Source organism: Pantherophis guttatus, chromosome 3 (assembly GCF_059756535.1).
Source record: "Pantherophis guttatus breed Tessera chromosome 3, ASM5975653v1, whole genome shotgun sequence".
NCBI lineage: Eukaryota > Metazoa > Chordata > Lepidosauria > Squamata > Colubridae > Pantherophis > Pantherophis guttatus.
In genome coordinates, this window is record NC_142065.1 from 149,214,605 (window position 1) to 149,241,299 (window position 26,695).

General features: G+C 39.0%; 1 protein-coding gene across 1 annotated transcript; it reads right to left on the reverse strand.

The window, feature by feature from the left end:
- Positions 1-5,432: 5,432 nt before the first annotated feature.
- On the reverse strand, positions 5,433-26,200 carry GMPR (guanosine monophosphate reductase). Its single transcript, XM_034429204.3, has 9 exons — positions 25,190-26,200; positions 22,075-22,194; positions 20,115-20,198; positions 16,137-16,310; positions 13,486-13,567; positions 11,638-11,744; positions 9,828-9,870; positions 9,159-9,318; positions 5,433-6,697 (listed from the first exon to the last, which is right to left on the reverse strand). Exons 1-9 carry the CDS (start codon positions 25,274-25,276, stop codon positions 6,517-6,519), a joined length of 1,038 nt encoding a protein of 345 aa, XP_034285095.1. The 5' UTR covers positions 25,277-26,200; the 3' UTR covers positions 5,433-6,516.
- Positions 26,201-26,695: the final 495 nt, after the last annotated feature.

The following is a 26,695-nucleotide window of genomic DNA, read 5'->3' on the forward strand; positions in this document are numbered from 1 at the left end:
CTAATTAACAGGTTTTTCAAAGACAGTATACTTAGGTTTGCATTTTCATTATATGAGTCGCGTTGTTGGGGCAGGGGAGAATGGTCACCTTTAATAGCATTTGAGGGCTGTTTGTCCCTCTTTAATTTAGTTAAAGTTGATTGGGATGTCATGATATCTTCTAAGGATGGTTTTGGTTTTGCACTTCCTGTACTTAAAAAAAGAAAACAACCCAAAGAATTTCAGAGTGGGCAAGAAGTGTTTGTTACAAGGGATTCTCAAAGTGAATAAAGAAGTGAGGAAGATCATATTGTCTCCTGTAAGTCCCCTCTTCCCCAAACCCATATATACACATATACACCTCTCTTTTTATGCCTGGAACTGTTAAAGACAATGTTAGTTATTCTAGCAGTTGTACAGAGAGTTTGTTATTATTTTTCATTTGGTTCTGGAAATGTTTATTACTGGCACACCAAAAATGAAGGGAATCTAGGAAAACTAGTACTTCTGAGGAAGAGGTCCAAAATGTATTTACAAAATGAAACATTTAAAATGAAGGGGATGAGGGATGGCTGATTGTTTTCTGAATCCTTCTGTCCTTATTCCGTGCAGTCTCTAGAAATAATTTGAGTCTAATTCTGATATTTAATATAGAAGGGGCTATAACTTCTGTATTAATATGAACCCTTCAGGTGCAGTGGGATGGCCTCTCATACAATCAAATGAAGTACTTTTAGTGAATGACTAGTGTTTCTATAATAGGGATCGCAAAAATTAAGTTTATTCTCGCTGTTATTGAAAAGGACTTGAGTCTTCCATGAAAATTGATCCGAGGCTTCATTAAGATTGCTTTTGTTTGTTCATTTACTTTCACTTGATCAAAGCTTTGGTTCCCTTTTCTTCAGCCAACCAATAGGCAGCACTGGATGTATTTTCTGCAATAGATTTAACTTGCTGGTGCTGGAACTGCTTATAATAAGTCTACCTGGAAGTCAGTTTCATTGAGGCCAGGAATGTGACATTATAAAGGTCCAGATTACAGGGACTTGCAATTTACAAAGATTGCCTTGACAACAATTTTGTGTGCAACAGCAGCTTATGAATTCTTGACAACACTTAAACACCGGATTATACAGAATCATTCTTTAAAAGTATTCTATTTCATTTAAAATCTGTATTCAAAATTAGCAGTGGCAGACACAGATATACCAGCCAAAAAGAGGGGCACCAGGAGAGTTCTCTGAAAATTACCGATGTGTGTACTTTTCCTCTTGCAATTAATCTCTTTGTAACTGAAGTTACAGTTTAATTTTAAAGTTAGACTATAAACCTTTTCCAGACAAGAGATAAAGAATGAATGCAGTAAATGCAGCCATTTACTGCCCAAAGAAATGCAAATGTAACATACATTGAGGCTCTGTGATTGGTAATAGAAGTTAAAAATTTGAAATTTTTACATATTTTTTTAACAATAATTGTTTGATTAAATTCAAATTGCAAATTGTTCTGCATCTATTTAACCCCAGGGAATAGGCCTCAAGTACTTGAATTGCCTCAAAGTGTTGGGTTTTGAAAATATGCTAAGCATTTCCTTAGCCGATTTATCATTTCCCCCATATTTTTATTGTATCTCAGGATTTTTGCCTCATGATTCTGTGAAGATGTAGTTTTATTTTGACTGGTCTTTTTGTCAGGACAAAAAAATAATCTTTTTTTAAGACGGCATGACATCAGAAAGCACCTGTCTCTCACATTTAAATAATTAAGTTAAATAGGCAAATTACAGATGCCTACTTGCAGTTTTGGTAGTGTTTTATAATTGGTTTGAGCATCCAGCAAATTCTCGATGAATGTTTCCCAAATCAATACATAGTTCATGCTGTGCATATTTCTTTTAGTCAAACGACTACAAAATACACTTTCAGTGTCCTGCCAGATGTTGGCCTGGAGAAGGGGGTACCATAGCTTTATGCTGAGGTCATATTGGGCTGACATGGCCAGTACAAAGGAGAAATAGGGAGGGAACGTTTTGCACCTTAAAGAATGAGAAGAGAAATTGCATACCGACATAGGTAAGAGCTTTTATTGTGACAAGAACTTTTTCCATATGCGTGCATACTCTCTGTAATTCCAGTGTAAAATATTGTACTTGCACTAGCTTTTTTTAAAACAAATATTAAAAAAAAATGGAAGAATTCATATTCTATTTTCTAATCGTGGTGTGTCTATTTGTAGGATACACTCGCGTCTGTTTATTGAATTTTATGGTCCCTTTCTTTGATGGTGCTTGCAGGTTTTCTAGGTAGAAATTATTTCATTATGATAATAAAACAATGTTTGATTCAAAATTTGAACAAAATTGTTTTAAAGAAATTGTCTGTATACCAGTACAAGTTTATTGTTTCAGTATACTCGTACTAATAAAATAACAGTGCCAATTGCAAATTAGTGTTCTTTGTAGTGTTTAAGAGGTTGGTAGTAGATCATCTTTGAAAGAGCAATTTTTTCCACATGTATGTTTTCCCAAGGATTTATTTTATGACAAGTTTTGTTCACAGGTTGCAGAAATCCATAATACATGCGTATTTTATGAACTTTCTGAAATAATATACAAGCGCTCATTTGCACTGTCAAGTTTGCCTCCTGCTACCAGCTGATCCAAGTAACTTAACAGTGCAGCTTATGTTATGCTCTGAATATATGAAGCAAAGTTTCATAGTTTTAGCTTTGTATTTATCCCTCTTTACAAACCACACATTAAATAGTTGACGTAGAAGAATTTTATCCAGTTGCTTGACTCTAAGCATTTTCAAACTCCATAGTGAAGATCTGTTATCAGCTTAACATGAAGAAAATTTTGGAAGTGAGAAAAAAATTGTTTTAGAGCATTTATCACAAATAAATTCCAAAACTCACAATTCCAAGGCTTGAGATAAAGTGGTTGCAGTTATCTCCTTGCGCGTAGTGCAGGTACTTGGTACAGGTAGCCCTCATTTAATGACCCTAACTGGGATGAGCAACTCTGTTGCAGTTGTTAAGTAAAACATGAATGTGCCAATTGACCACAGCAATTCCAGCAGTCTCGGTTGCAGTTGTGAAGCAAATCATTCATGACAGTTTTAAGCAAGACATCACATGACCTTGACTTCCTTTTGGCTTCCCCATTGACTTCGCTGGTCAGAAGCTGACTGGGAAGGTTTCAAATGGCAATCACGTGACCGTGGGAATGCTAGAAGGGTTATTAAGTGCGAGGACTAGTTGTAAAGTCACTTTTTTCAGCACCTTGACGACTTCAAACAGTTGCTAAACTGCTAAACTTTCTGTACTCAGAAAATGAGGCCAGATGGTCCAAGGGAGAAAAATGTCCCACTTAAAATACCAATATAGCCCTTCTATTTGTGTGAAAGCTGGCTGGTGCTAAGAACTGGCCTATGACAAATATTGTTCAATACAGCGAACCCCTTCCTGAACATTTAAGAGCCACAATTATGAACGATCTCAAATTTATAACATGTAACAATTACAATCAACCCTATTAAACAGCCTGACTAAAAAGTTCGGTTTCCAAAGCCTTGCTCAAGGTCAACAATGTCATTAATCCCAGGCTTGATTCGCAATCAGGATCTGGTATACCTGTGGTAAATACAGGGTTTCCTGAGCTTGTCTTCATATGGAAGGATTTTAAAGTGAGAGACATCTGCTTAAATAACCTAGACTTAAGTCACTTAGTAATTCATAGGTAGTCACCACCATTTTTTATTTTTCCTGGAAATAAATAAGTAGCCAATGTAATTATTTTTAATTTTAGCATAATATGGTTTTCCGAGCCTTGTTTTGTATCATGGAACTGCCTTGAATCCAATTCAAGCTTCTCATTCTTGTATGCCAGTGAGAGCAGTGGTTTCTGTCACTACAATTCTGTCTTGCATTTTTTAAAATGTGTCTGGACAGCTGATGCAGCTGCATCTCTATTATTTTTGGACATACAAACCATGTTCTCTATGGCTTTATATATCATTCGTCTAAAAACAATCAGTGGCTAATTTTGTTTTTTGTTTCACTGTAAACTTGTCAGCTTCCAGTTTGAGCTGCAATAATTGAGACAACCACCGGGTGGCAGAAAAAAGATTTCAAAACTTCCAAATCTAGTATCACAAATTTATAGTTACACTTTGATTACCAATTACTCAAATTTTACTTGGATTTTGAAAATAAAACAATGATATAGTAAGAATCTATAGCAGGGGTGTCAAACTGGCAGCCCGCAGGCCGGATGTGTCACATGCAGTCCCCACCCACTCCAGTGCCGCAAATGGGAAAAATGTCACGAAATATCACGTGATGGCAATGTGACGCAACAAGTTTGACACCCGTGATCTATAGGGTAATTTTAAAAAGTAAGGAACTTTACTTGCAGTAAAACTACTTTGCAGGTAAGCAGTTTCAGGAGTGCTGTACTGAATCTCTGCATATCATCCATCAAGTTTCTGCCCCATAAAACTATGAAAAAAAATGTCATGGGTTGGTTGCGCATATTACAATTGTGATATGGAAAATGAGATCTAGATCTTGCACTACCAGAACACATCTCTGCTATTTATTAACTTAGCATGTCTTTTTTCAGGCTTCCATGCATTGACTTGTTAAGATCTTCAAGCAGCCATCTCTTTTTACAGACTCATACCTGTTCACCAAGTTTGAAACATTTCTTCTGAATCACTTTCAAAGCAGTCCTAACTGCACGAGTTCTAAATGTGTAATCCATGTGTGCAAGGGGATGACTGCAAACAAATTAAATTTTAATCCAAACAAAATATTTGATTACTTAAAAGGTCCAGTCACAGTACGTGGATCGTAGCCCTGCTGCCTCAGGTAAAGTTCTCCTCTGAAGACGTATCTCTTAATATCAACAATATCATTTCATGAATGAAACAGATTCAGACCATCATGTAGTTTCTCCCAAATCTGTTCCAGAAGGCTCCGGAGCAGTTCTAGAACATTCATGATGAGGAGAGGACTGTAATAGGTAGTCCTGGTTATGAGAAATTAGTCTGATGGATTAAAACAGTATAATCCCACCAACAGGTTCTCAGAACCAATAATGGCAACTATTATTGGCAGAGAAACCCTTGTAATTCTGATTTGATTACGGAAGTATCAGTGATAATTCCAAATCACTCTGCTCTTCTGTGATAATATGCCTACTTCTTAGTTAGATCATCTCTCTACATAAAAAAATATATCAATGAATGAGAGGGAGATAGTTCCTCACTCTATTCAATTGTTCCCTTGCCATATATCCCTTGCCTCCCTGCTATGCCCACATATTCTATTTGATTAAAATTGATATTTCTAAGGAAAGCTGGCAGTGACTCACAGACATTAAACCCCACCCATCTACCCTGTTAATGACAATAAAGGAGACCAGTCTTGACCCTACATGAACAATTTCATAACAAGGTGTTGAATCTTCTTTAATAGAAATGAATGCAGTGCTACATACCATTTACACAAGAAAGTAAGAGCTGCACACGGGGGCCTGATGAGAGAAAAACCTGATTTTCCTGCCCAATGCTTACAAATTGAGTTTGACTGGAGCTAATCAATCCGTATTTCAGATTGTTCAATTTACAGAGAAATCTTTACACGTCTGTTTTGTAGTTTTTGAAAACAATTGATCTTTTTTTTTTAATGGTGTTTTTTTTAAAAAAAAAATGGCTCTGCACATAGGCTCAGATGTGGAACGGTAGCGCCTTCTCTTGTCTTTGCCCAAAGGCATTGGAGAAAATTAGTTAACCATCCTTAGGCTTACCTCTTTCATCTTTAAAATGAGCTGAATGAACAAAGAAGCATCTCCATCTGCAATGCTGAAATATATCCCCTAACAAAGCATTACGACAAAGGGAGTGTAACTATTTAATCAACCATTTTTAAGAACTTTATAATAATCAGCACACATTAAAAATTGAGCACTTGATGCCTGTGAAAATAAAACAGCTTTTTTCTTTTTTAATTCTGTAAGTGCTCTTCCAAGGTGGCATGCTGGAGCAGTATCCATGCAGTGAGGGTTTTCTGGGCTTCGGAGTTGCTTTCCTGTTCTTCTAACTATCATCACGCATTGCAGGAGCAGTTGAAACTTGAAATATAAAACCCTGTGAATGGCTTTGCTTTTTCTGGTAATGGCAGATCCAACAGACAAATGCTTTATGAATGGACAGCTAAGTCCCTCTGATCGGTTGTTCTGAAAGATCACTCTAGATCTCTTAACTTAAATAGACAAGGATATAAAAAGAATACCACTGAACAATTCTGAACAAACTGTGGACCCAGAAGCAGTTTTTGGCTTGTTCTCATTAGGCCCAGCCCCAACCATTACAAACAATCAATGGTATTAAGCAACCTGCTTCTTTCCTAGTTTGGAATATAATCGCCTCCCCGTTTTGCAAAAAAAAAAAAAGAAGAAGAAGAAGCAAAGTGGAGGAGAAACAGAATGTAGCACATTTCATGTCTCCAAAGGCCCAGGGTTTTCTTCTTTGGCTAAGAAAAAGTTGGGTTGTGCTGCTGAGTTACCCGAATAAAGGTTGTCCTTCGACTAAGCTCTTTGAGCTTGGCAGCGCCCACGTATGTGCAAGCAGAACGGAGACCACCCAGGATGTCGCGGACGGTATTTTCTACATCTCCTCTGTAGGGGACTTCCACCGTTTTGCCCTCAGAAGCTCTGAAAAGGAAAATAATTTCACTTGCATTGCTGGGCTGCCTTCTCTGGAATTAAAACTATTAAAACATATTATTAAAATACAGACGCCTGGTGGCAAAGTGGTTAAAGTGAAGCATTGAAGGCAAACTCTGCCCATAGCCTAGAGTTCGATCCTGACGGGACTCACGGTTGACTGTCAAGGCCGATAAAATGAGGAGCCAGGTTGTTGGAGCAATATGTTGGCACTGTGAACTGCCCAGAGAGTGCTGTAAAGCACTGTGGGATGATGTATAAGACTAAATGCTATTGCTATTTCCAAATAGTGACTATTTTATCCAAACACAGATATATTTGCTTGTATTCCAATCTGAAATAAATTCATCTGGAAGGTAACCATAGACATTCTTCACTGTACTTACTATTAATCTAGATAGCATATGCATGTGTGTTTGTATGAGAGTATTATTAAAGAGAATTAACACCCATTTGCTTCATATGAAAATTCTCACAATATACTTGTAAGCTTATTTTTAACCCTTCAAAGATGCTGTTTCATTGTTCAGCTATAAGAATTATTCACATATTATTAGAGAAATGTGTATATCTCCCAAATTTTAATGTTAATTTGCTCCAAATCAATAGATGCCTCCCAATGGTTTCATATATATCTTAAATAATTGGGGGGGGAGAGAGAGAAAGTCCCACAGTATCCTAATCTTCAGTAATCCTGACCGTAAGTGCTCCTGCCCCACTATTACCTATGGAGCGGCCCACTCTAGAACCCCTAAGCCCAATGAAATCACCCCAACTTTGTTTTGGATTGTGACTACCATGCATACTCCATGTTGTCAGAATCTAATTTTCAGATGTCAGGAGGTGTGATAACATTCTCAAGTAAACTTCCACTGATTGTTAGTGTGACTGCACTTCTGCAACTAGCCAAGTATTTGGCATCTGGGAATGTCTGGGTGATGGCAGGAGTAGTAGCAATAAATCTGAGTGGAGCCTGAGTGGCGTAGGAGGCTAATGCCTCCTAAAGGCAGCATTTAACATCCAGCTGCCTGCAATTACTGCGAGTTCAATTCTCCCCAGGCTCAAGGTCGACTCAGCCTTCCATCCTTTCTAAGGTGGGTAAATTGAGGACCCAGTTTGTGGGGGCAATAAACTGACTTTGTATAAATATACAAAAGTATGAAGGCTATTGCTTAACGCATTGTAAGCCGCCCTGAGTCTCCGGAGAAGGGCGGCATATAAATCAAAATTTTTAAAAAATCAACTCAACCATATGGTTGAAGTTCAACCCCTTTTTTAAACCTACATTATGCCAGACATATAAAGGGGGCGGGGCTTCGATCATATTTTGGCCATCATTTTAACTTCCTCCAACAATAAATCTTGTCTGTTTTATTATTTGATTAGTAAAGCCACTCCTTTCAGAATCAAAGAAGAAAATAAATACTATGCAAAAACATAGTTAAACAACAAAGTCAACTCTAGTCAACATATAAGCCTGGAAACAATAACACATGCTCTTGTCACAGAACAAGATCATCTAACATCCTGGTCCGGCACATGGGAGAAAAGCTAGGTCTTTAGAGCTATATGAACAACCAGTGGAGTCAGGGCCACTCAAATTTCACGGAGCTTATTTCAAAAGACAGGCTCAGCCAGAGAAAACGCCTATTTCAGGGGTGAAATGCTCCCGGTTCGGACCGGATCGCCTTATCCGGTAGTGATGGCGGCGGGTGGTTCGGAGAACCGGTAGCAAAAATCCCTGCAAACCCCCCCCCCCATGCCCAACTGAGCCACGCAATCATCAGAGGCTGTTTTTTTTTACTTTTAAAAGCATTTTTTCTACAACCTCTTCGGCCGAAAAAATGCTTTTAAAAGTAAAAAAAAAAGCCTCTGATGATCGTGCGGCTCAGCTAGGATCGTCAGAGGCTTTTAAAAGCATTTTTTTCTGCAACCTCTTAAGGTGGTAGAAAAAATGCTTTTAAAAGTAAAAGAAAAAAAGTTGGCCACGCCCACTCAGTCACATTACACCCCCCCACCAAGCCACGCCCACAGAACCGGTAGTAACAAATTTTAGATTTCACCCCTGGCCTATTTCCTGAAGTCACCTTGCTTCAAAGAAGCGACTTGGACCACGCCCACTCTTGAGTGACTTCAGGGACAGGAAAAGATAACAGGAGAATGGTGATCATGCAAGTAACCTGGTCCTGTGCCATACAGAACCCGATAGATGATAACCAGCATCTTGAACTTGGGCGTCTACTAAATCCAAGTTCTGCATTCAGCAACATGCATTACTACCCACACCGCTGCCTTCTGGACCAGCTACAGCTTCCAAGTGGCTTTGAAAGGCAGCCCCACATGAAGCACAGTGCAGATGGCTGCATTTCTGTTTGCTGCCAATACCATATGAAGAAAAACAGAGTTTCAAGAGGTAACCATGCATATTATGCTGGAAAGGAAGCGGTACCTGTAATCTGCAACACCACCTGCGTGCTTCTTCATAGCGGTGTCAGAGCTCATCCCGTAGAAAAGCTTCACTTTTTTACCATTTTTTTCTATAATATCTCCAGCACATTGATCGTGTCCTGCAAACATGCCCCCCAGCATCACAAAATCAGCACCAGCTCCTGTGAGTGGCATGAAGGAAAAATAGGAGGGGTTAAGCCAACACAAAATACCCTTACGGTGTTTAAATACAGGGCTGCATTAATAACTGCAATCTCCTTATCAATTCAAGCATTATATATACAGGGACTCCTCGACCACAATTCAACCCAAAATTTATGTTGCTAAGGAAGATGGTTGTTAAGTAAGTTCTTATGGCTTTTCTTGCCATAATTCTTAAGTGAATCGCTGCAGTAGTTAACAACCAGTTAATGACCTGGTTGTTATGTGAATCTGACTTCCCCATTGACTTTGCTTGCCGGAAGGTCGCAAAAGGTGATCTGGGACACTGCAACCTTCATAAGTATGAGCCAGTGGCCAAGCATCCGAATTTTGATCACATGGCCATGGGGACGTTGCAACAGTTGTGTGAAAAACAGTCATAAGTCACTTTTTTCAATGCCATCAAATTGTCACTAAACAAATGATCTTAAATTGCATTTCCTATATTTCAGCAACAGACAGTTCTCACCAAAAGCTTTGGCCACATCTCCTGGACAGCTACATCCTCCATCCTGAATAAAGGATGGAGAAAAGAGAAGAAGTCAGTACATTCAACTCCTTGTTACTGTTACACACTGACAATTTAAGCTGGTGTTGGAAGAAGGATTCAGCCTAAGCATTTATAGAAACGAGAGCAAGAAAATGACAGCATCAACCCTTTCTCATAAAAGGTTTAATTTCAATACACTAAGCACATTATGAGAGCATAGTGGTTAAGGCCTCAGGCTAGGAAGCCAGCTAGGTGACCTTGGGCCAGTCATGTGCGCTCAGTCCTAGGAAGGAGAACATGGCAAGCTACTTCCGAAAAAATCCTTGCCAAGAACATTTGAAGGATTAATCCAGGCAGTCATCAGGAATCAACTCTCACATGCAGATTAAAATTCCATTTACTATTTGGTCTGGCTTCAAAGGATTTGGCAGAGTAGAATGCAGATTTCTTAAAGAGTACTGGAAGTAGGATTTAGGCATAATTTTACTCTAATCATTAAAGATATATTTGTCCACACAAGCAGTCATCAGCATTACTATTGTGGATGTGGAGAATTTTTTCCCCTAGAATTCACCCATTTAATCTCACTAAAACAAAGGAGGATGAAGGGACTGATGGAGAGTTTTATATGTCCTAGTATTTTGGAAAATGTACTTGCTTTTCAAGAGCACTTCCAGAATATCCCTGGACTGACTAATGAACTGTTTTGTTTTTTTTTGTTTTTGTTTTTTTTATTATTATTATTATTATTATTATTATTATTATTCTGTATTCTATAAGTCTGATGTTCTCATTTCTCTGTACAAATTAGAAAACGAAGGATGTACTTAAGCATGGCATTCCATCCTTCAGAATGGGCAGAAAGGTATTAAATATGTAGCTTTTTAAAAATTATCTTTGATAAGATGACAAAACCAATATAAAACATTGCAAAGTACACTGAACACATTCACAGAATGGTGAGATGAGAGTGCCTATCTATCCTCCTTTCCTTCAACCCGCTTCACACCAAGTGTGAATATTTTGTTACTAAACATACGCACTGAAGAATGAACAACAATAATGCACTCTTCATGGGATTGTTCTGTAAACCACTTCGTTGGTGCAACTGGTGCAAACCAAGGATGAGTTACTGTTTCTCTATGTATGTCAGAATCAATTATAATTAGTGTACAGGTAGTCCTCAACATATGATTATAATTTGAGTCCAAAGTTCCAGTTGCTAAGCAAGGCTGTTGCTAAGTGAGCTGTGCCCCTTTGTTTGCCATGGTTGTTAAGCGAATCATTGCAGTTAAGCAAATCATGTAGTTCTTAAGTGAACTTGGCTTCCCTCATTGACTGCTTATCAGAGGCCAGCTGGGAAGCTTAGAAATGGTGATCACATGATCCCAGGACACTGCAACTGTCAAAAGTACATGCCAGTTTCCAAGCGTCCGAATTTTGATCCGATGCCCATGGAGATGCTGCAATGGTTGTACATGTGAAAGCCACTTTTTTCAGTGCCATTGTAGCCTCAAAGTGTCATTAAATGAATAGTTGTAAGTCAATGACTACCTGTAGTTTTTCTAAACACAATATAAGGGGAAACAAATATTTGAAAACTTCCATAATCTTTATGAGCAGAATCATGTCTTTGACTCAGGATGTGAACTCTTAAGTTATTAAATAAAATAACAAATATAATTTTTTTAAGAAATCCAAGAAAAATCTCCTTCAATTACTAGTTATTGGGACTTTGCTTCTAGATGCCTTGTTTTCATTTATGGAATTTAACGCAGATCCTGCTTACGGAAATGATATGTCCTTGCAGTCCATGAGCGGAATCTGAACATTCAATTACTGCGCTGAGCTGAGGGTAGCCAACCCCAGTTTTTATCCGAGTAGTGCACACAGAACCTAGGCATGAAGAACAAACAAAATATGACATCACAGCATCTTGTGATTTAGAGGAAAAGCAGCCCCTGATCCCTTCAGATAGATCAGGGGTATCAAACTCAAGGCCCACGGGCCAGATGCGGCCCATGATGTGGTCGGATCTGGCCTGCAGGGCCGTCCTAGTCTACCCAATGCAAAAAAGGAAAGATCAGGCTAACATAGTTTCGGCCCGGTCTACCTACTGTGAAGAGGAAACGTGCCAGCAGTTTGGCGAGTGGCTTCAAGTTGGCCACGCCCATCCAGTTGGCCACACCATTCGGATGGCCACACCTACCTAGTCAACCATGCCCCCCCCGAGGTCAACCACAGCCCTGATGCGGCCCTCAATGAAATTGAGTTTGACACCCCTGAAATAGATGAACCCCTCCAGAAGTCTTTTCATATATACAGACACTTAATAATAATAATATCCATAGGGATGGGAGAGAATGAGAGAGCTGTTTACTAGAAGACAGGACACAACATTCACAAAAGCCAAAATAACATTTGATAGGATCCATAAAGATTGAAAGATAAGAACAACAAAACCAATAAACACCCCTTTTCTCCTCTTGACTTCTTTCTTTACATGAAACAGGACCACAGAGCCTTGGAGGCACCAGATCCAAACCTCCATTCAGCTAGAAATCCACATCAACACTGACATCAATTATTGGTTCACTTCTCCACATAAGTAGAAAGTTCGTTCTCTAGTCTATGTGTCCCCACCTCCATAACCCCAAATTTCTCATCACTGAATTTTAATCGGCAAAACAGCCAAATTTTCAGTAGCACATTTTGATTGCTTTTCATTCAATGTGCTGAACCATGGTGGCCCAGTGGTTAGAATGCAGTACTGCAGGCTACTTCTGCTGACTGCCGGCTGCCAGCAGTTCGATCCTGACTGGCTCAAGGCTAACTCAGCCTTCCATCCTTCTAAGTTCAGTAAAACGAGGACCCAGATTGTTGGGGGCAACATGCTGACTTTGTAAACCACTTAGAGAGGGCTGTAAAGCACTGTGAAGTTGTATATAAGTCTAAGTGCTATTGCTACCTGAGCTTTTAGTATTGTGGTTTTGAATGCATCTTTGCATTCAATCCCTTAATTTTGGAAGAGTTTTCTCTTTTCAAATCAAATCTGTCATTTGGCAATGTTATCCACATACTTCTGTGTTAAGGGCTTTGTAATCACTTTCAATAATGTGTCTTGAATAAAACCCTGGATATCACTTCCTTTCGAGTCAGTTCCATGCCTATCTATAAATATTTGTAGGACACAAATACTTATAGTATTTAGGGTTTTTTTCCCCCTCCACATCATTATCAGGATGTATATTTTCCCAGACTATGTGACGGCAGTTGAGGTTGCTTATTTTCCCCCCCAGATGTTGCAAAATATATACATACTCATCATTTCTCTTTGGGGGAAAATACTGTTGCACAAAGCACAAAAATGGAAATTGTAAGCCAAAGAAATTAAAGGCATAAGAAAAGGAAATATAATTAAACTGAAGTGTTTACAGCAACATTTTTCATTCTACCTCTTTTTATACTTGCAAGCCAGTCTTCCAACTTGTCCATTCATACATCAGATCAGATATTGCTTTTTTGTTCTTTTGTTATCTATTCGTTAGTATATGTATGCAGTAAGATTGCAAAGAAAATACTCCTGACATAAACGTTAAGCAGGACATTCAAGCATATATCCTTCTACCCAGCTTACCTGGTCCAATTCCTACTTTAATAATGTCTGCGCCAGACAGAAGAAGTTCTTCCACCATCTCTCCTGTTACTACGTTGCCTGCCTAAAATAGAGCCAAAATCATTGCAAATAATGAATAAATCCACAATGACTGCAGTAGTAGGCAAATATATTTACCTCTCCTCCTTCCTTCTATCCTTCCATTTTTAACCTGCCTTCCACTCTGGGCAGATTCCATATACAGTGTGCATTCTCACTTATATGCAGAAAATTGCCTTATTTTCAAAACCACAATTTCTTTTAAAATGGGAGTGTGATTATCCAATGCCCTGTTCAGCAATCAGTATAATCCTGGCCAATTTACACCCTAAATTTTCATGTGATCAGCAGGTGTATGACACATCTACTTTCTATCCTGTAAAAACAAATATTTCCATTAAAAGACGGCTTCTTTACCCTGGCATTAACTGGACCTTATAATTCCTATGCCAGATCATTCTGGTAAGCTAAGTATCCCTCCTCCCCACCCCACCCCTATTCTAGTATCTCTTATCTGCACTTTTTTAAAATGTTGAAAATGAAGGGAACTTCATCATAGCCATGACTGTATGAAGCAAATACAAACATTTCTTATAATCCATTTTGTACAATCAACACTTTTATTTAATAGAATGGAGAGCTTGCTTAATACGGTAGGCCAGAAACATTAATATCCAAACAGAAACATCAAGGCAAAAACTTGCCCTTTCTGACTGAATTATTCAATGTCATGAAACTCCCATTTTCCAGAAAAACATCATCTCACCGATGACAAAGCAAATGGTCAAAGCACGCATAAAAGAAAAGCACTTTGCTTCAGCAATTGATTTGCTCTTGATGAACTACTTCTTCAGAAAAGGGTCTCAATTACAAAACAGGCAATATTACATTCTATTAGCATTTAATAAGAAGTAATTGTCTACCACTTTACATAATGTTGACTCTATTTATGCACCAATTATTTTTTTTGTTTTTGTTATGTTATTTTTTTAACTCATCCTTCCTCCCAGAAGCTTAGGATGCTGTGTACCTAATAATAAAGTCGTTACTGACTGGGAAAGCACCAACGATGCCTTTGTGTCCTTACTACTTCTGAATATTTTTAATAAGCTTACATGCTTGAAACAAAATGATATGTTTTGAAATTATACTGTATATATTTATAAAAAATTAAATCCTGTATGATACAGAGTCAAGTTGAAGATCCCAGGTTCAAACCCCTAGTTCATTCTAAAACTTACTGATGACATAATTGCCATTACAATTTAACATAATGATCCTGTTCATGTGTTAAACAAACATGTCAATCTTTGTGTTGTGTTTAGATCTCTATCCAAACCTATCCCATAAGCCCTAAATGTTTTTCTAACCTTTTAAATAAAAAGAGACACGATGACAAATATAATATTGTACCTTATAAGATCACAAATATAATATTGTATATTATTAGTTATTCTTTTCCTGTAACCCACTTAAGGTTGTTTTATATTGGACAGCCTTATGCATTTTAAATAAATACAGAAAATTAAAGATGTATATATATAAAATTAAAACTCTTCTATATATGCATGCATGCAAAGAGTACTATGGAAAGAAATTCAAATGGGCCTTTTGGTGGCATTTATTCATCCATTTGTGAGATAACTCAAAAGCAAAATGAATCATAAGTGTTTAAGTTGACACTTCTTCCTGCTGTAGAAATGTCTACCAGCATCAATTACTAACAGTTTTTCCCTTGTTCTAAATACAAATGGAGTCATTCCTTAGTGCAAGGAACACTGATATTTAAGCAACACTTAAAATGAGCCAATCTGATGAACCAGCAGATTTGAGCATATTCAAACAAGTAGTAAACCATTAACTTGATGATCTACATCAAGGTTTTTTCATGCTGCAGAAAAGGTTAGTTTTTTTAAAAAAAAAATCCTGGAATATCTGATCAGAAGACAATACATTAGTGATAGAAAAATGACTTGAGATCTCTTTCTCTCTCTTTTTTTTTAGTCTCTCACTGTAATATGTCAAGTTCTTGGGATTAGTTTGAAACCCTGTTCTAGACTTAATTATCTGCTTTCTAGTAAAATAAGGTGAGAGTGGGAAGTTAATTCCACAGAAGAGAGTAGAAGGTGATTAAGCAGTGCCTACCCTTATTCCATCCCAAAATAAAAATGTTGGTTTCTTGAAATCCTACAAATCTTGCAGAATTTTATCAACAACTTGTCAAAGTGTTGGGGGACTCTCTCATGTAACATTTTCTAAAGTATACTTGAGTGGAATGGAGCAGTATAATGGAGCCGTATAATGGAGCACTCAAGCATAATTGAGTGGAATTGAATCATCTCACAATAATATGCAAAGATAGCAGTAAAGAGCCCTCCACCCCATGGAAGACAAATACAAAATCAAACCATTCATCAATTCTGTTCAATGTTGCCTATACTGACTGGCTGCCAGTTTTCATACAGGAATCTATACAGTTTAATCCTGGATATTTTTTTTTTCACATACTAAATTCATGTTTTATTATTTATGCTTCTTGCTAAGACACAGGACATGAGTCACAATTGCCGGAATCAAGAAACTCTTTTGCCAAATTACAAGCCTATCCATCTCCCAACTTCTCCAACTCCTACCATGAGGGTGTGCTTTGGGAACCGGATATGAACAGCTTTCACAAATTCCACAAAGTGTTCTGAGTAACCATTGGCCACATCCAGGCAGATGTACTTGATCAGAGGGATGGCATCAACGATGCTTATCAGCTTCTCGAAATCGGTCAGCCCACTGCCTGAGCTCACCGCTACATGCTGCAAAAAGAAGATGAGAACAATTAAAAGTTTTTATAGAAATGAGGTCAAAAGCATTCACATACTGCATGGCTTTGCAGAAGAAGCCAAATGGGAAAAATGTCTAAGACAATTAAACATGTGGATTTTCAAGGTGATTTTTTTTTTTGTCTAGCAAAGCTACAATGTAGGATGAAGTTTTAATGCATGTGAATCATGCTCTCCGCTACAACTGTTCACTTTTATTTATTGCCATGTAAGCTGCATCTCTTTTGTGATCGAAATGTAATGCAACATTCAAGAACATCCTTGGGATTTTTAGTATCCTACATTTTTCCTACGTTTGTTGAGTCCATACAATTTGTTAAGGAGAAATTTCCAAGTTTTAAATAGGAATATAAGAAAAAGCCTTCTCCCGCGAGCCATCCACATGGACTAGTGGCAGCTCTGCAGAATTTGAAATTGGGGTTTTCTCAACTCTATCTAGAAGAGACAAAGATTAAGCCTGGGACCCCCTACATGAAAAACAGAGCCTATTGCTTCATCTTGGAGAGATTAGTGAACATGCTATGAAGCACAGTTATCACATCTGGAAGGAGAACATTTTGCAATAAGGGAGAAATGGAAGTTCTTGGCTGGGATCTGGCCATTTTTCTCTTAAATTGAAGTCCCCCTAGTTAGCCAAAACCGAATCAAGGAACAGGGACTTAAGACTGTCCAAGGTACCTTTATATTCTCTGGAATTAGGTTTAACCTTCAGGAATATATCTGGTTTTATCTGTTCTCTGGCTACATCCATTTTCTGAGCCAAATCTGCTCCATGGTGAAATATCTCTGAGTTACTACACTTATCTAAGTATTATAATGAGACTAGTACACCAAATATGTAGAAAGGTCAACTGATCTAAAAAGATTTGTTCATACAATAAACAGGCTGAATATATACAGGTGGTGACTCCTGTAACAAAACATCTCCTAGACCCGTGATGGCGAACCTATGGCACGCAGAGCCCTCTCTGTGCGCATGCACATCAGCCAGCTGCTCTCTTCCGGGTTCCATCACACATCTTCGTGCGAAGACCAGCTGTCTGGTGTGCATGCACGCGACAGAACCCAGAAAAGCAGCTGGCCGCCACGCACATGCGCAGCAGCCAGCTACTCTCTTCTGGGTTCCAGTGCTCCAGCGCGCATGCGCACTCCAGTTTCGGCACTCGGTGCCGAAAAGGTTAACCATCACTGTCCTAGACCAGGGGTGGGCAACTGTGGCCCTTCTACAACCTATAGACTTCAACTCCCAGAATTCCTGAGACAGCCAAGCTGGCTCAGGAATTCTGGGAGTTGAAGTCCACAGGTAGTAAAAGGGCCACAGTTACCTACCCCTGCCTAGACTGTTTCTAGGCAAAAGTCAAAGGGCTGCCAATCTATAAAGCCCTTATATAACTTTTAAAGCCTACATTATCCCAAATAAGTCATTTAAGCTCTCGATCCTTCCCCTTTCAACCCCTTGAAGACATTCATACTACCCTATCTCAAACTTTTATGATTTCACACATGGATATGTATACCCCATTCCCAAAAATAAAATAAGTATTGAAATAAGAAGTTTTCAGATTGAGTACAGTGGGACAAAAGGGAGGGATTCGAGCTTTGGCCTGGAATTCTCCAAAATTAATGAAAGACTTTTGCTACTTTATCAGTAGTTTATCTTTAGGAACCACTGGTTAGCAAGTCTACCAGTGCAATCTTCTATTATTCTTTTGAAGTATTTGCTTCCTTGCCAGTTAGAATATATTGTCATTATTATAGAAATTCTCATTTCTTTCAATTTAATTTACAAAACTAAAAAGTTTGTTTGGGCTTTCTTTTCCAACATTGTTTTATACACTGCACAATGTTTTACTTTCTACTTGATCTGAATGTTTTTGCCTGAATAAAATACTGTGTTTGCAGCTGTTTTCACAGACTACTACTGATCAATACACCATTTTCTCATACATTTTTGTCAGACTACTTTAATGTGTACACTTGTTATCTAACTTTGCCAACAAATCATCTATTGATATATTTAATAATTTAAACTCAGTTTTTACATTCCATTAATGTTTTGCTATTCCACACTGTTTGGGCTAAGATAAGACCCTAAATAGTCTTTTTCAGAGTGAATTTACTTGTAAAGACACATGAAAAGAATTGTACAACATAATCATAAATTTATAAATGTTCACTTAGATATGCACACATCTTTCCAGTGTTCTAAAATATTAATTTTTATTATATTATATATTATACCCTTGATCTTCTGGGATGCATTAGCCAGAATGGTATGGAAATAAAAATATAATAAAACCAACACGATGCCTGAGTACCAAAGTACCTATAAAGAACCTCTACTGCCCTTCAAGCTCTTTGTCAGTCCCATTTACTGTATTTTTCGGAGTATAAGACGCTCTGGACTATAAGACGCACCGACCTTTTTTGGGGAGGAAAAAAGAAAAAAAAATCTGCCTCTGCTTCTGCCTACCGGCAATTTGCCTCCTTGCAGCAAACAGCAAAGGCCGAAAATGGGGCGTGGAGGCGGCAATAGACAATGGCAATCCCTGCAGCCTGAAACAGCTGATGATCGGGAGGCATCCATCAGACAATCAGCTGCTTGTGCTAATCAGGCTGTGCTGAAGCTGAAACTGAAACGGGCCATTTGCCGTTTGCTGCAAGGAGGCAAATTGCTGGGAGGCAGAGGCCAAAGGGTGGGGGCCAGCGGGTGGGTGGGGCTACATTCGGTGTATAAGACACACCCAAATTTTCATCCTCTTTTATGGGGGGAAAAGTGTCTTATATTCTGAAAAATACGGTAATTTATTTTTACATATTATTTTAATTAAAAGTAATTACCAGCAAGAAGTTGGCATCCTATTAAACGTCTGTCCTTTAGTTTTTTAAGAATGCCTCAAGGCTTCATTTCGATTCTAAATGTATTTGTAGAAAATAAATATGGCCAATAGTTCTAGTTCACCACTTTGTTTGGAAGCACATGAGGTGTTTTGTATCCAGAGTATACAACTGTGCTAGATATGAAGGTGAGGATAGTTTCATCTGTTTGTGTTCTAGTGCAGGGGTCTTCAACCTTGGCAACTTTAAGCCTGGAGGACTTCAACTCCCAGCTTTGCTGGCTGGGGAATTCTGGGAATTGAATTCCACCAGGCTTAAAGTTGCCAAGGTTGGAGACCACTGTTCTAGTAAACTAATGTTTTGTGATTTGTAGGCATCACAACAGTTATTGGGCAGCCTCCCTACATCCACACATGCAAGCATCACTGTACCCATAACACTGGGTGATTCTAATAAAATACCATGAATCCTATTAGTCTAGTACAGTGATGGCTAACCTTTTCGCCATTGCGTGCCAGGAGGGGGGGGGGAGGTTCGCGCACGCACATGCCCACACCCATAATTCTATGCACCCGGCCCCTGCGCATGCGCACGTGACACACCCTCTTCCTGCATGCGATGGCCCTGTAGGCCCGTTTTTCTTTCTCACCTGGCTCCAGATCCTGTCTGAGTCTAGGGAGGGCGAAAACAGCCTTCCCTCTCTAGGAGTGTCTGGAGGCTGGTGCACATATGCGCGCCGGAGCTCAGCTCGCGTGCCCATTGATTTGGCTACGCGTGCCACCTGTGGCATGCGTGCCATAGGTTCACTAACACGGGTCTAGTATCTTTTGGAAGCGTATGATTTTATAAACCATTCTCTTGCAAACAGTACAAGGCATATCAGTTTTTCTAATATTTCAGAAAATGCAGTCTAATATTTAACTTTGTGAAAAAAAGTACCTCTATACATTCTGGGTGATCACTTGCAAACAGCTTCCACTGTTCTAGAGAGTAATGCTTGTGTATTGCAGTAAACATAGTGTACTGGAAAAACAAACAAATATGCTATAATTACAGTTTGATGTAGACACATGCACACATACAAAACAAAGAACCATGACATCATTGCAAATACATGAAGGGTTCTTGTTTAAACAATAGGAAGGTGTGAACCCGAAACTGAAATAGAAAACTATGCAGAGATCCTAGATTATACATGAAAGAGACAATGAGGAGCTAAAATCTTTCCCTGAATGTTCCTTTCAAGGTCATTAGTCCTCCAGATACAAGAAACTGACTTTAAATGTGAATTCTGTCCATCAGTAATTGCAATAAATTTCCACAACAGTAGAATCTTAGCATTATTTGCAAACTTTACTTGAATTCAAACATTATAGGACTGGATGCTAAGCCTGCAACATTTCATAACAACTTAGTAATTATAGTAAGAAACCATTAGAGAAGGACATGACTCTGAGAAAAGTGCTTTTCTTATCTAAGAACTGGTACAGGCTACGACACAAGCATGAGGTAAATAGGAAGTATGAAAGAAAAGTTCTTGGGTGAAACAATAAAGCAGAAGTCGTGCATGAGAAAAAGGCATGAGAGAATTATTATTACAAAATGTGAAAAGAAAATACTGTTTAAAGGGCATACATTAAGGGAGTGCGGATTATTGCTTTTTTATTGGTTTTATATTGGTTTTTATCCTTGTAAGTCCCCCAGAGTCACTGAGGGTGAGTTAGGCGGTCATATAAATTTTCATAAGTAAATACTTAAAGTTGCAAGGAATGCAGCCTAGACAGCAAAAGAGTGAGCATTGGAACGCTTTAAGAGAAACATTTTAAAAACTTGATTGCAACTGGAATAGTTTACTTAAGAAATAGATATGGTCAAACAAATGTGAGTAACCAATAGTAACCAAGAAGTTCACTAAGGTGATTTGAACATATATAGAGAAATAATGAAGATCAAATCACAATGAAAATGAATGAAAAGAAAAGGAATATTGAGAAAATTATGGTTGGACAAAGTTGATGATATCCTCAAAAACAGAGATAAAAATCAAAAGACAATGAATAAAGTAAAGGATGAACGTGATGAAAGCAAAGATCATTTAAAGAAAGATAAACAGAGGTTATAGTGAATGATTTTTTTTAAATTTCAGGCCTTTAATTTCTTTTGCTTAGTAATTTTTACTCCTTTTCTACACTCCTCATAATTGTATCTTAAACGAGAATAATATGATAAGCATGCATGTATGCCTGCAAGTAATTTTCTGTATGTATAATGCAATTATTTTAATTTTATTTTGAGTGGCATTGTATTTTTAATGCTAATTGTTTGGCAATCAATAAATCAAAGAACAAGATATAAATTGAAGGATGGAAGAAGCAGATGACTGTGGTTTACTAGGAGAATATGGACTATATGCATTATGCAAACTAGAAATGTACATTATAATTCAGTTTCCACGTACATCTGAAATACTACTAAATCTATACTATTATATTGTATTGTATATAATAGTAAAACTATAAATATAGTTTTGACATTCAATGCAGTCCTTCAAGAGTTATAATAGAGATGATGGATGTTTTGATCTTGGGAGACTGTAACAATAAAATTATGTAATTTAAATTTCATATTAACATTAGCAAATTTTCTACATATAATGTACATACCATCAAATTCTAATGAAATTCATTGCAAGTGCTAAAAGTTCACTCAGGAAATCTTGGGAATTCTTATCAAAAGAATCTGCATTTGTTCCTAGGATTCTTTGAGGGGAAAAAATGGGCTGTTTGATAATAAAATAAATTCAGAAAAATTCTTTCATCATTACAATGACTTGAAATTAATTCAAATGTTATTTTCATTTCTGTTTTTTTATAGGAGAAGAGAATTAAGAAATACTTACTTTAGCCATAACTTGTGCCATTTCAAAAGTACCAACAGTGTCCATATTTGCTACGATAATGGGGATGCCTGTATAGGTTTGCTTGGAGTTACGGAAGAAGAAAGTACGTGTAAGATCTACCTGTAAAAACAACACCGTTTTTACTTTGGGTCTGAAAGCATAATTAAGTCATAAACTTAAGAAAATGCAAGCACTAAGGTAACAGATATTAAATAATTATTTCTCTACATAAATATAGTATCTACAATCTCATAATAAATGCTTCAGTGTCCTAAAATGACAAGGAAGGAGATAGCCAATTTGTTTCTAACATTGTTAAGCATCCCATTTAAGCAATAAACTGATCTAGATCATGAGATAAGCCTGAAATTTAAATCAGGTAATTAAACTTATCAGCAAATGTGAGCCACGGAACCACATGCTCAAAAAAAAGGTATATTTATAATTCAGACATACTTTCCAATCCATCCAATCCCTGGCTAACAAAAGTGAACTGGTTAAAAATATTTTTATCGGGCTGTGTTGACTTTTTCATCAGCTACTCAATTCTTGAAAGAACAAAAAAAACAGTGTCTGATTTGGTGTATGAATGCACAAGTTGAAAGACTGGTTTGCAAGTATAAAAAGAGGTAGAGTGAAAAATGTTGCTGTAAATACTTCAGTTTAATTATATTTCCTTATCTTATGCCTTTAATTTCTTTGGTTTACAATTTCCATTTTCTGACTTTGCTGTCAGAAGATCATAAAAATTGATCACAGGACCCGAGGACCTGCAACCGTCATAAATATGAACCAATTGCCAAGCATCCAAATTTGGATCACATGACCATGGGAATGCTGCAATGGTCATAAGTGTGAAAAACTGTCATTTTTTTCAGTGCCGTTGTAACTTTGAATGGTCACTAAACAATGGTTTTAAGTTGAGGACTACCTGGAAATATTCAAATGGGAAGGAGGTCACCTCACTCATTTGCAAGTTCAGCATCCAGAATGCATCCTAAGAACAAGATTGAATCTTGTATGTCATAATACAGAAAGAATCAAGAGTCAATACCTAACATGTTTCCAGAAATAGGAGAAAAGCAGCTCAAGTTCCAGGCTGATAGTTATTCTATTCCAATGTTTAAGTGAATCATATAGACTCCAACAGGGCCTACTTTCAAATTCACAGACTCAGATGGAATCCATATGTAAATACTACATTGGTCATACTACACCAAAAGAAGCATTTAATATTATTTCACTGTAAGCCACTGTTAATTTGCAACCTGCATTTGTGAATGATGTTCACAATTATGTGGTGATTAGACTTAAAATTAACACACATTTATCAAATATGGCCTGGTGGATTGTAATTATTTTTAGTTCCAATCTCCTTCAATTAAAAAGGCTCCAATTCTAGAAACTCTTTCAAAGTCCTTTCCAGATGAGAGGAAATTATAGTATAGGTCATTTTGGATCAATATAGAAATCATATTCCAGAAATAATTCCCCTTATGGTAATTTGTTTCAAAAGTATAATGTATATTAACAAATGCTACGTAGCAATAATTGTTAATTATACAAACAATTTGATTTCAACCAAAGATATTGCAGTAATCTGCATAATGGGGCCAATCCTGCATTTTCACTCACAAACATCCCCTTTTTTTCAGTTGCATAAAACAGAGATGCTGCAAGAAAATCCAGACTTCCAGTGGGATTCTGACCAAGGATCATCTACACCAGGGGTCCCCAAATTTGTCAACTTTAAGACTTGTTCACTTCAACTCCCAGAATTTCCCAGCCAGCATGGCTGGCTGAGGAATTCTGGGAGAGGTGAAGTCTACAAGTCTTACAATTTGGAGAAGCCTGACCTAAACCAGCCATGTCCATCCCATGGCCTATGGGCTGCATGTAGTCCTGGACAGCTAGTAATGCAGCCCCACAAGATCGTAAACTTTTAACATTATTACATTAACTATATGTTTTATATGTGGGCCCAAGCCAAACCCTCTTCACTCAATGAGGCCCAAGCAAGCCCAAAGGTTGGCCAACCATCATCTATATACCCTGTCCCACAATCCCAGAGATTTATTTTTTAAACCTGCTTCGCAAACCTTCAGCTGGGAATGGCCAGTTCCAATTACGGGATCAAAGTCTGGTCCCACAATATTGATGCATGGACAAAAGGCAAGGGGCTTCCAATGACAGTCCAAGGTGACATCTTGACTTTTTTAATCTTTACCCTTGGAAAGACATTGTGTAAATAGGAATTCTTCAACATCCTTTTGGAGACTAAAGGCTGGGTAGAACTAAATCAATGATAAACGTTGGAAGGCTAAAAGCCAATGCATGACTTGATTTTCTGCTAAACACAAAAAGATTCAATTGCATTTCCCAGCTCCTCTCTCTGCCCTTTGCTTGTGTCTTTGTGCGCACTTCGCTGTTCAAGACACCTGACCTGCCGGCCCCAGGAAATCGCCTCTCCAGCCCCGCTTCCACTCAAGAAAAGCCAGGCCTCTCCTGGAGGGGTTGTAACTTGAATCAGCCTCCCTTCCTCTCGCCCGCAAAATGATCTGTCATGCCACTTGTTTCCTCTACAAACAGTTCCGAGCACAATGCAAGCCAACTCTAGGTCTCCTTCGGTCGGTTCCTCCACCACCATCCCACCCCCCCAACATCCCTACTGGCTTCTTGCAAATTTGGAAGCAATTCCATTAGATGCGCCGGTGGGCAAAGCGAAGAAACGGTTTTTTGACACTTTCCTAAGGATTCTCCTTTGGATCGCAATCTGCAAAAGGTGGGGAGACACACACACACACAGAGAGAGAGAGAGAAGCAAAGCAGTAGCTGCTACACAGGGCCGACTTGGCCGGCCGGGTTACGCATGGAAAGTTCTGAAATCCTTTTGACTTCATATCAGGGACAACAACAACAAAATAAAAAAAAGGGCAGAGGCGGCAAGGGCATTAACCCATTAGCCTGAAATGCAAACAGGAAGAGAAAAGGGGGGGGTTACGTCTCATGAAATCGGACGCCACATTTTAAAGGGGGGAAGGGGAGAGAGGGAGGGAGGGAGAGAGAGAGAGAAAAAGGAAGAAAAGAAAGCATGCTCCTTTGGAAATGCCCCCACCTCTGCTCTGCTTCGGAGGCTGCTCCGCTTAGGTCTGAGCAAGACATCTTTAAAGTCCAGTTTGAGATCTGCATCTACTCGGGGCATCTCGGCCGGGCGGAGGGACGCTCGGGCTGTGCTGTCTCAGGCTTTTCCCGCGGTGGTGGTAGTGGCGGTGGAGGAGGAGGAGGAAGAGGAGGAGGCGGCGGCGGCGGCGGCTGCTCTTCTGAGCCGGGGTCAGGCAGCCCACAAGCCACCCGAGCTGGTCTTCGGGGCCGGCTGAATATTTATAGGGCGTGAAGAAGCGGGAGGCAGCTTCCCGGCCCCATCGCTTTATTAGGAGCGGGCTGGCACGGAATGCACATGGCCTCGAAGGCGGGTCAGAGGGCCTCGCTCTCCGCCGCCGGCTCCTCGCCCGACCTCGCTTTGCCTCTCCCGGGTCGGCACTGCAGCTCTGGCTGGCGCCTGAGCGTTGCGCGCTCCTACAGCAATGCAGCTCAGTGGCGGCCAGCCGGAGACGTTGCTACACCGAGGAGAAGGCGGAGGAGGCTCTTGCAATGCTGGCACCGGGAAGAGGCTCGGCGCTGGTTTTCCCGGGCGAGGAGCGAGGAAGCCGGGCACGCGGGGCTGCAGCCGACGCCGCTTCAGATTGGAAGCCTGCGGGAGAATGAAGGGCTGAGGACGCGGCGGCTCCCCTCACGCCTTCCTTATTTGTGGAGAAATAACAGGAGCTGCTTCTCCTGTTCGCGCGTTCCTTTTTTTTTTTTTTTCTTCCTCCTTTTCCCACCTTCTTTTTGGTTGGTTGTGTGTGCGAGTTCTTCTCTTGCGTTGTATTTCTATTTATTTGTTTGTATTTATATTGTCTTTCTGATCACTCGTGGGCGCTGCCTGTGGTTGTTTAAAAACAAATGTACCCGAGCGTTGCAAATGGCTTGGAGAGGCGAAGAAAATCTTACTCTCTTCACAAATTTGCCTCTCAGCTGCTAGCTAGCACAACGGTGCTTCTTGGAGGGCGTAGGTTGTCCATTCCTTGTATTTTGCTGTGCTGTGTGACTACAACTCCCATAACTGTCTCCAGTGGGACAGTGTGTCCTCTGAGAATTCTGGGAGTTGTAGTGCCCACAGATCTGGCTGTGAAGCCTGCCTTAAAAAGCTTTTGCAAATATGGTTGTAATAAAGTATGTGTATCAGGGGTGAAATCCAGCAGGTTCTGACAGGTTCTGGAGAACCGGTAGTAAAAAGAAAAATTGGATTTCACCACTTATGTGTATCTTCTAGTGTGATCCCATGAGACAGATTCTGATAATATCTCAGGTGTTCTTGATTTTCTTTTTTAAAGTAATTGGTGTGTATTCCATCCTTTTCCTTTATACAAGCAGTGTGCATAATTCTCCATACTTGCCCTTTAATTCTAACGAAGTCTGTTACAACTATTTCTAGTATACCTCCGTGCAACCTGTGTCTCACTTTTCTTAATTCAGATTTTCCCAGAAGGGCACTTGCAATTCTTTGTGACACCCCCCACCC

What these genes read in the sequence shown, in the direction of transcription:
- GMPR (XM_034429204.3), bottom strand. Translation starts at nt 25,276, where the DNA reads ATGCCCCGAGTAGATGCAGATCTCAAACTGGACTTTAAAGATGTCTTG. An exon ending in ATCACCCAGAATGTATAGAG is followed by an intron (nt 16,311 to 20,114) that starts GTACTTTTTTTC and finishes TTCTTTTTGCAG; the next exon opens with CATGTAGCGGTGAGCTCAGG. An exon ending in TCCCAAAGCACACCCTCATG is followed by an intron (nt 13,568 to 16,136) that starts GTAGGAGTTGGA and finishes GCTCTATTTTAG; the next exon opens with GCAGGCAACGTAGTAACAGG.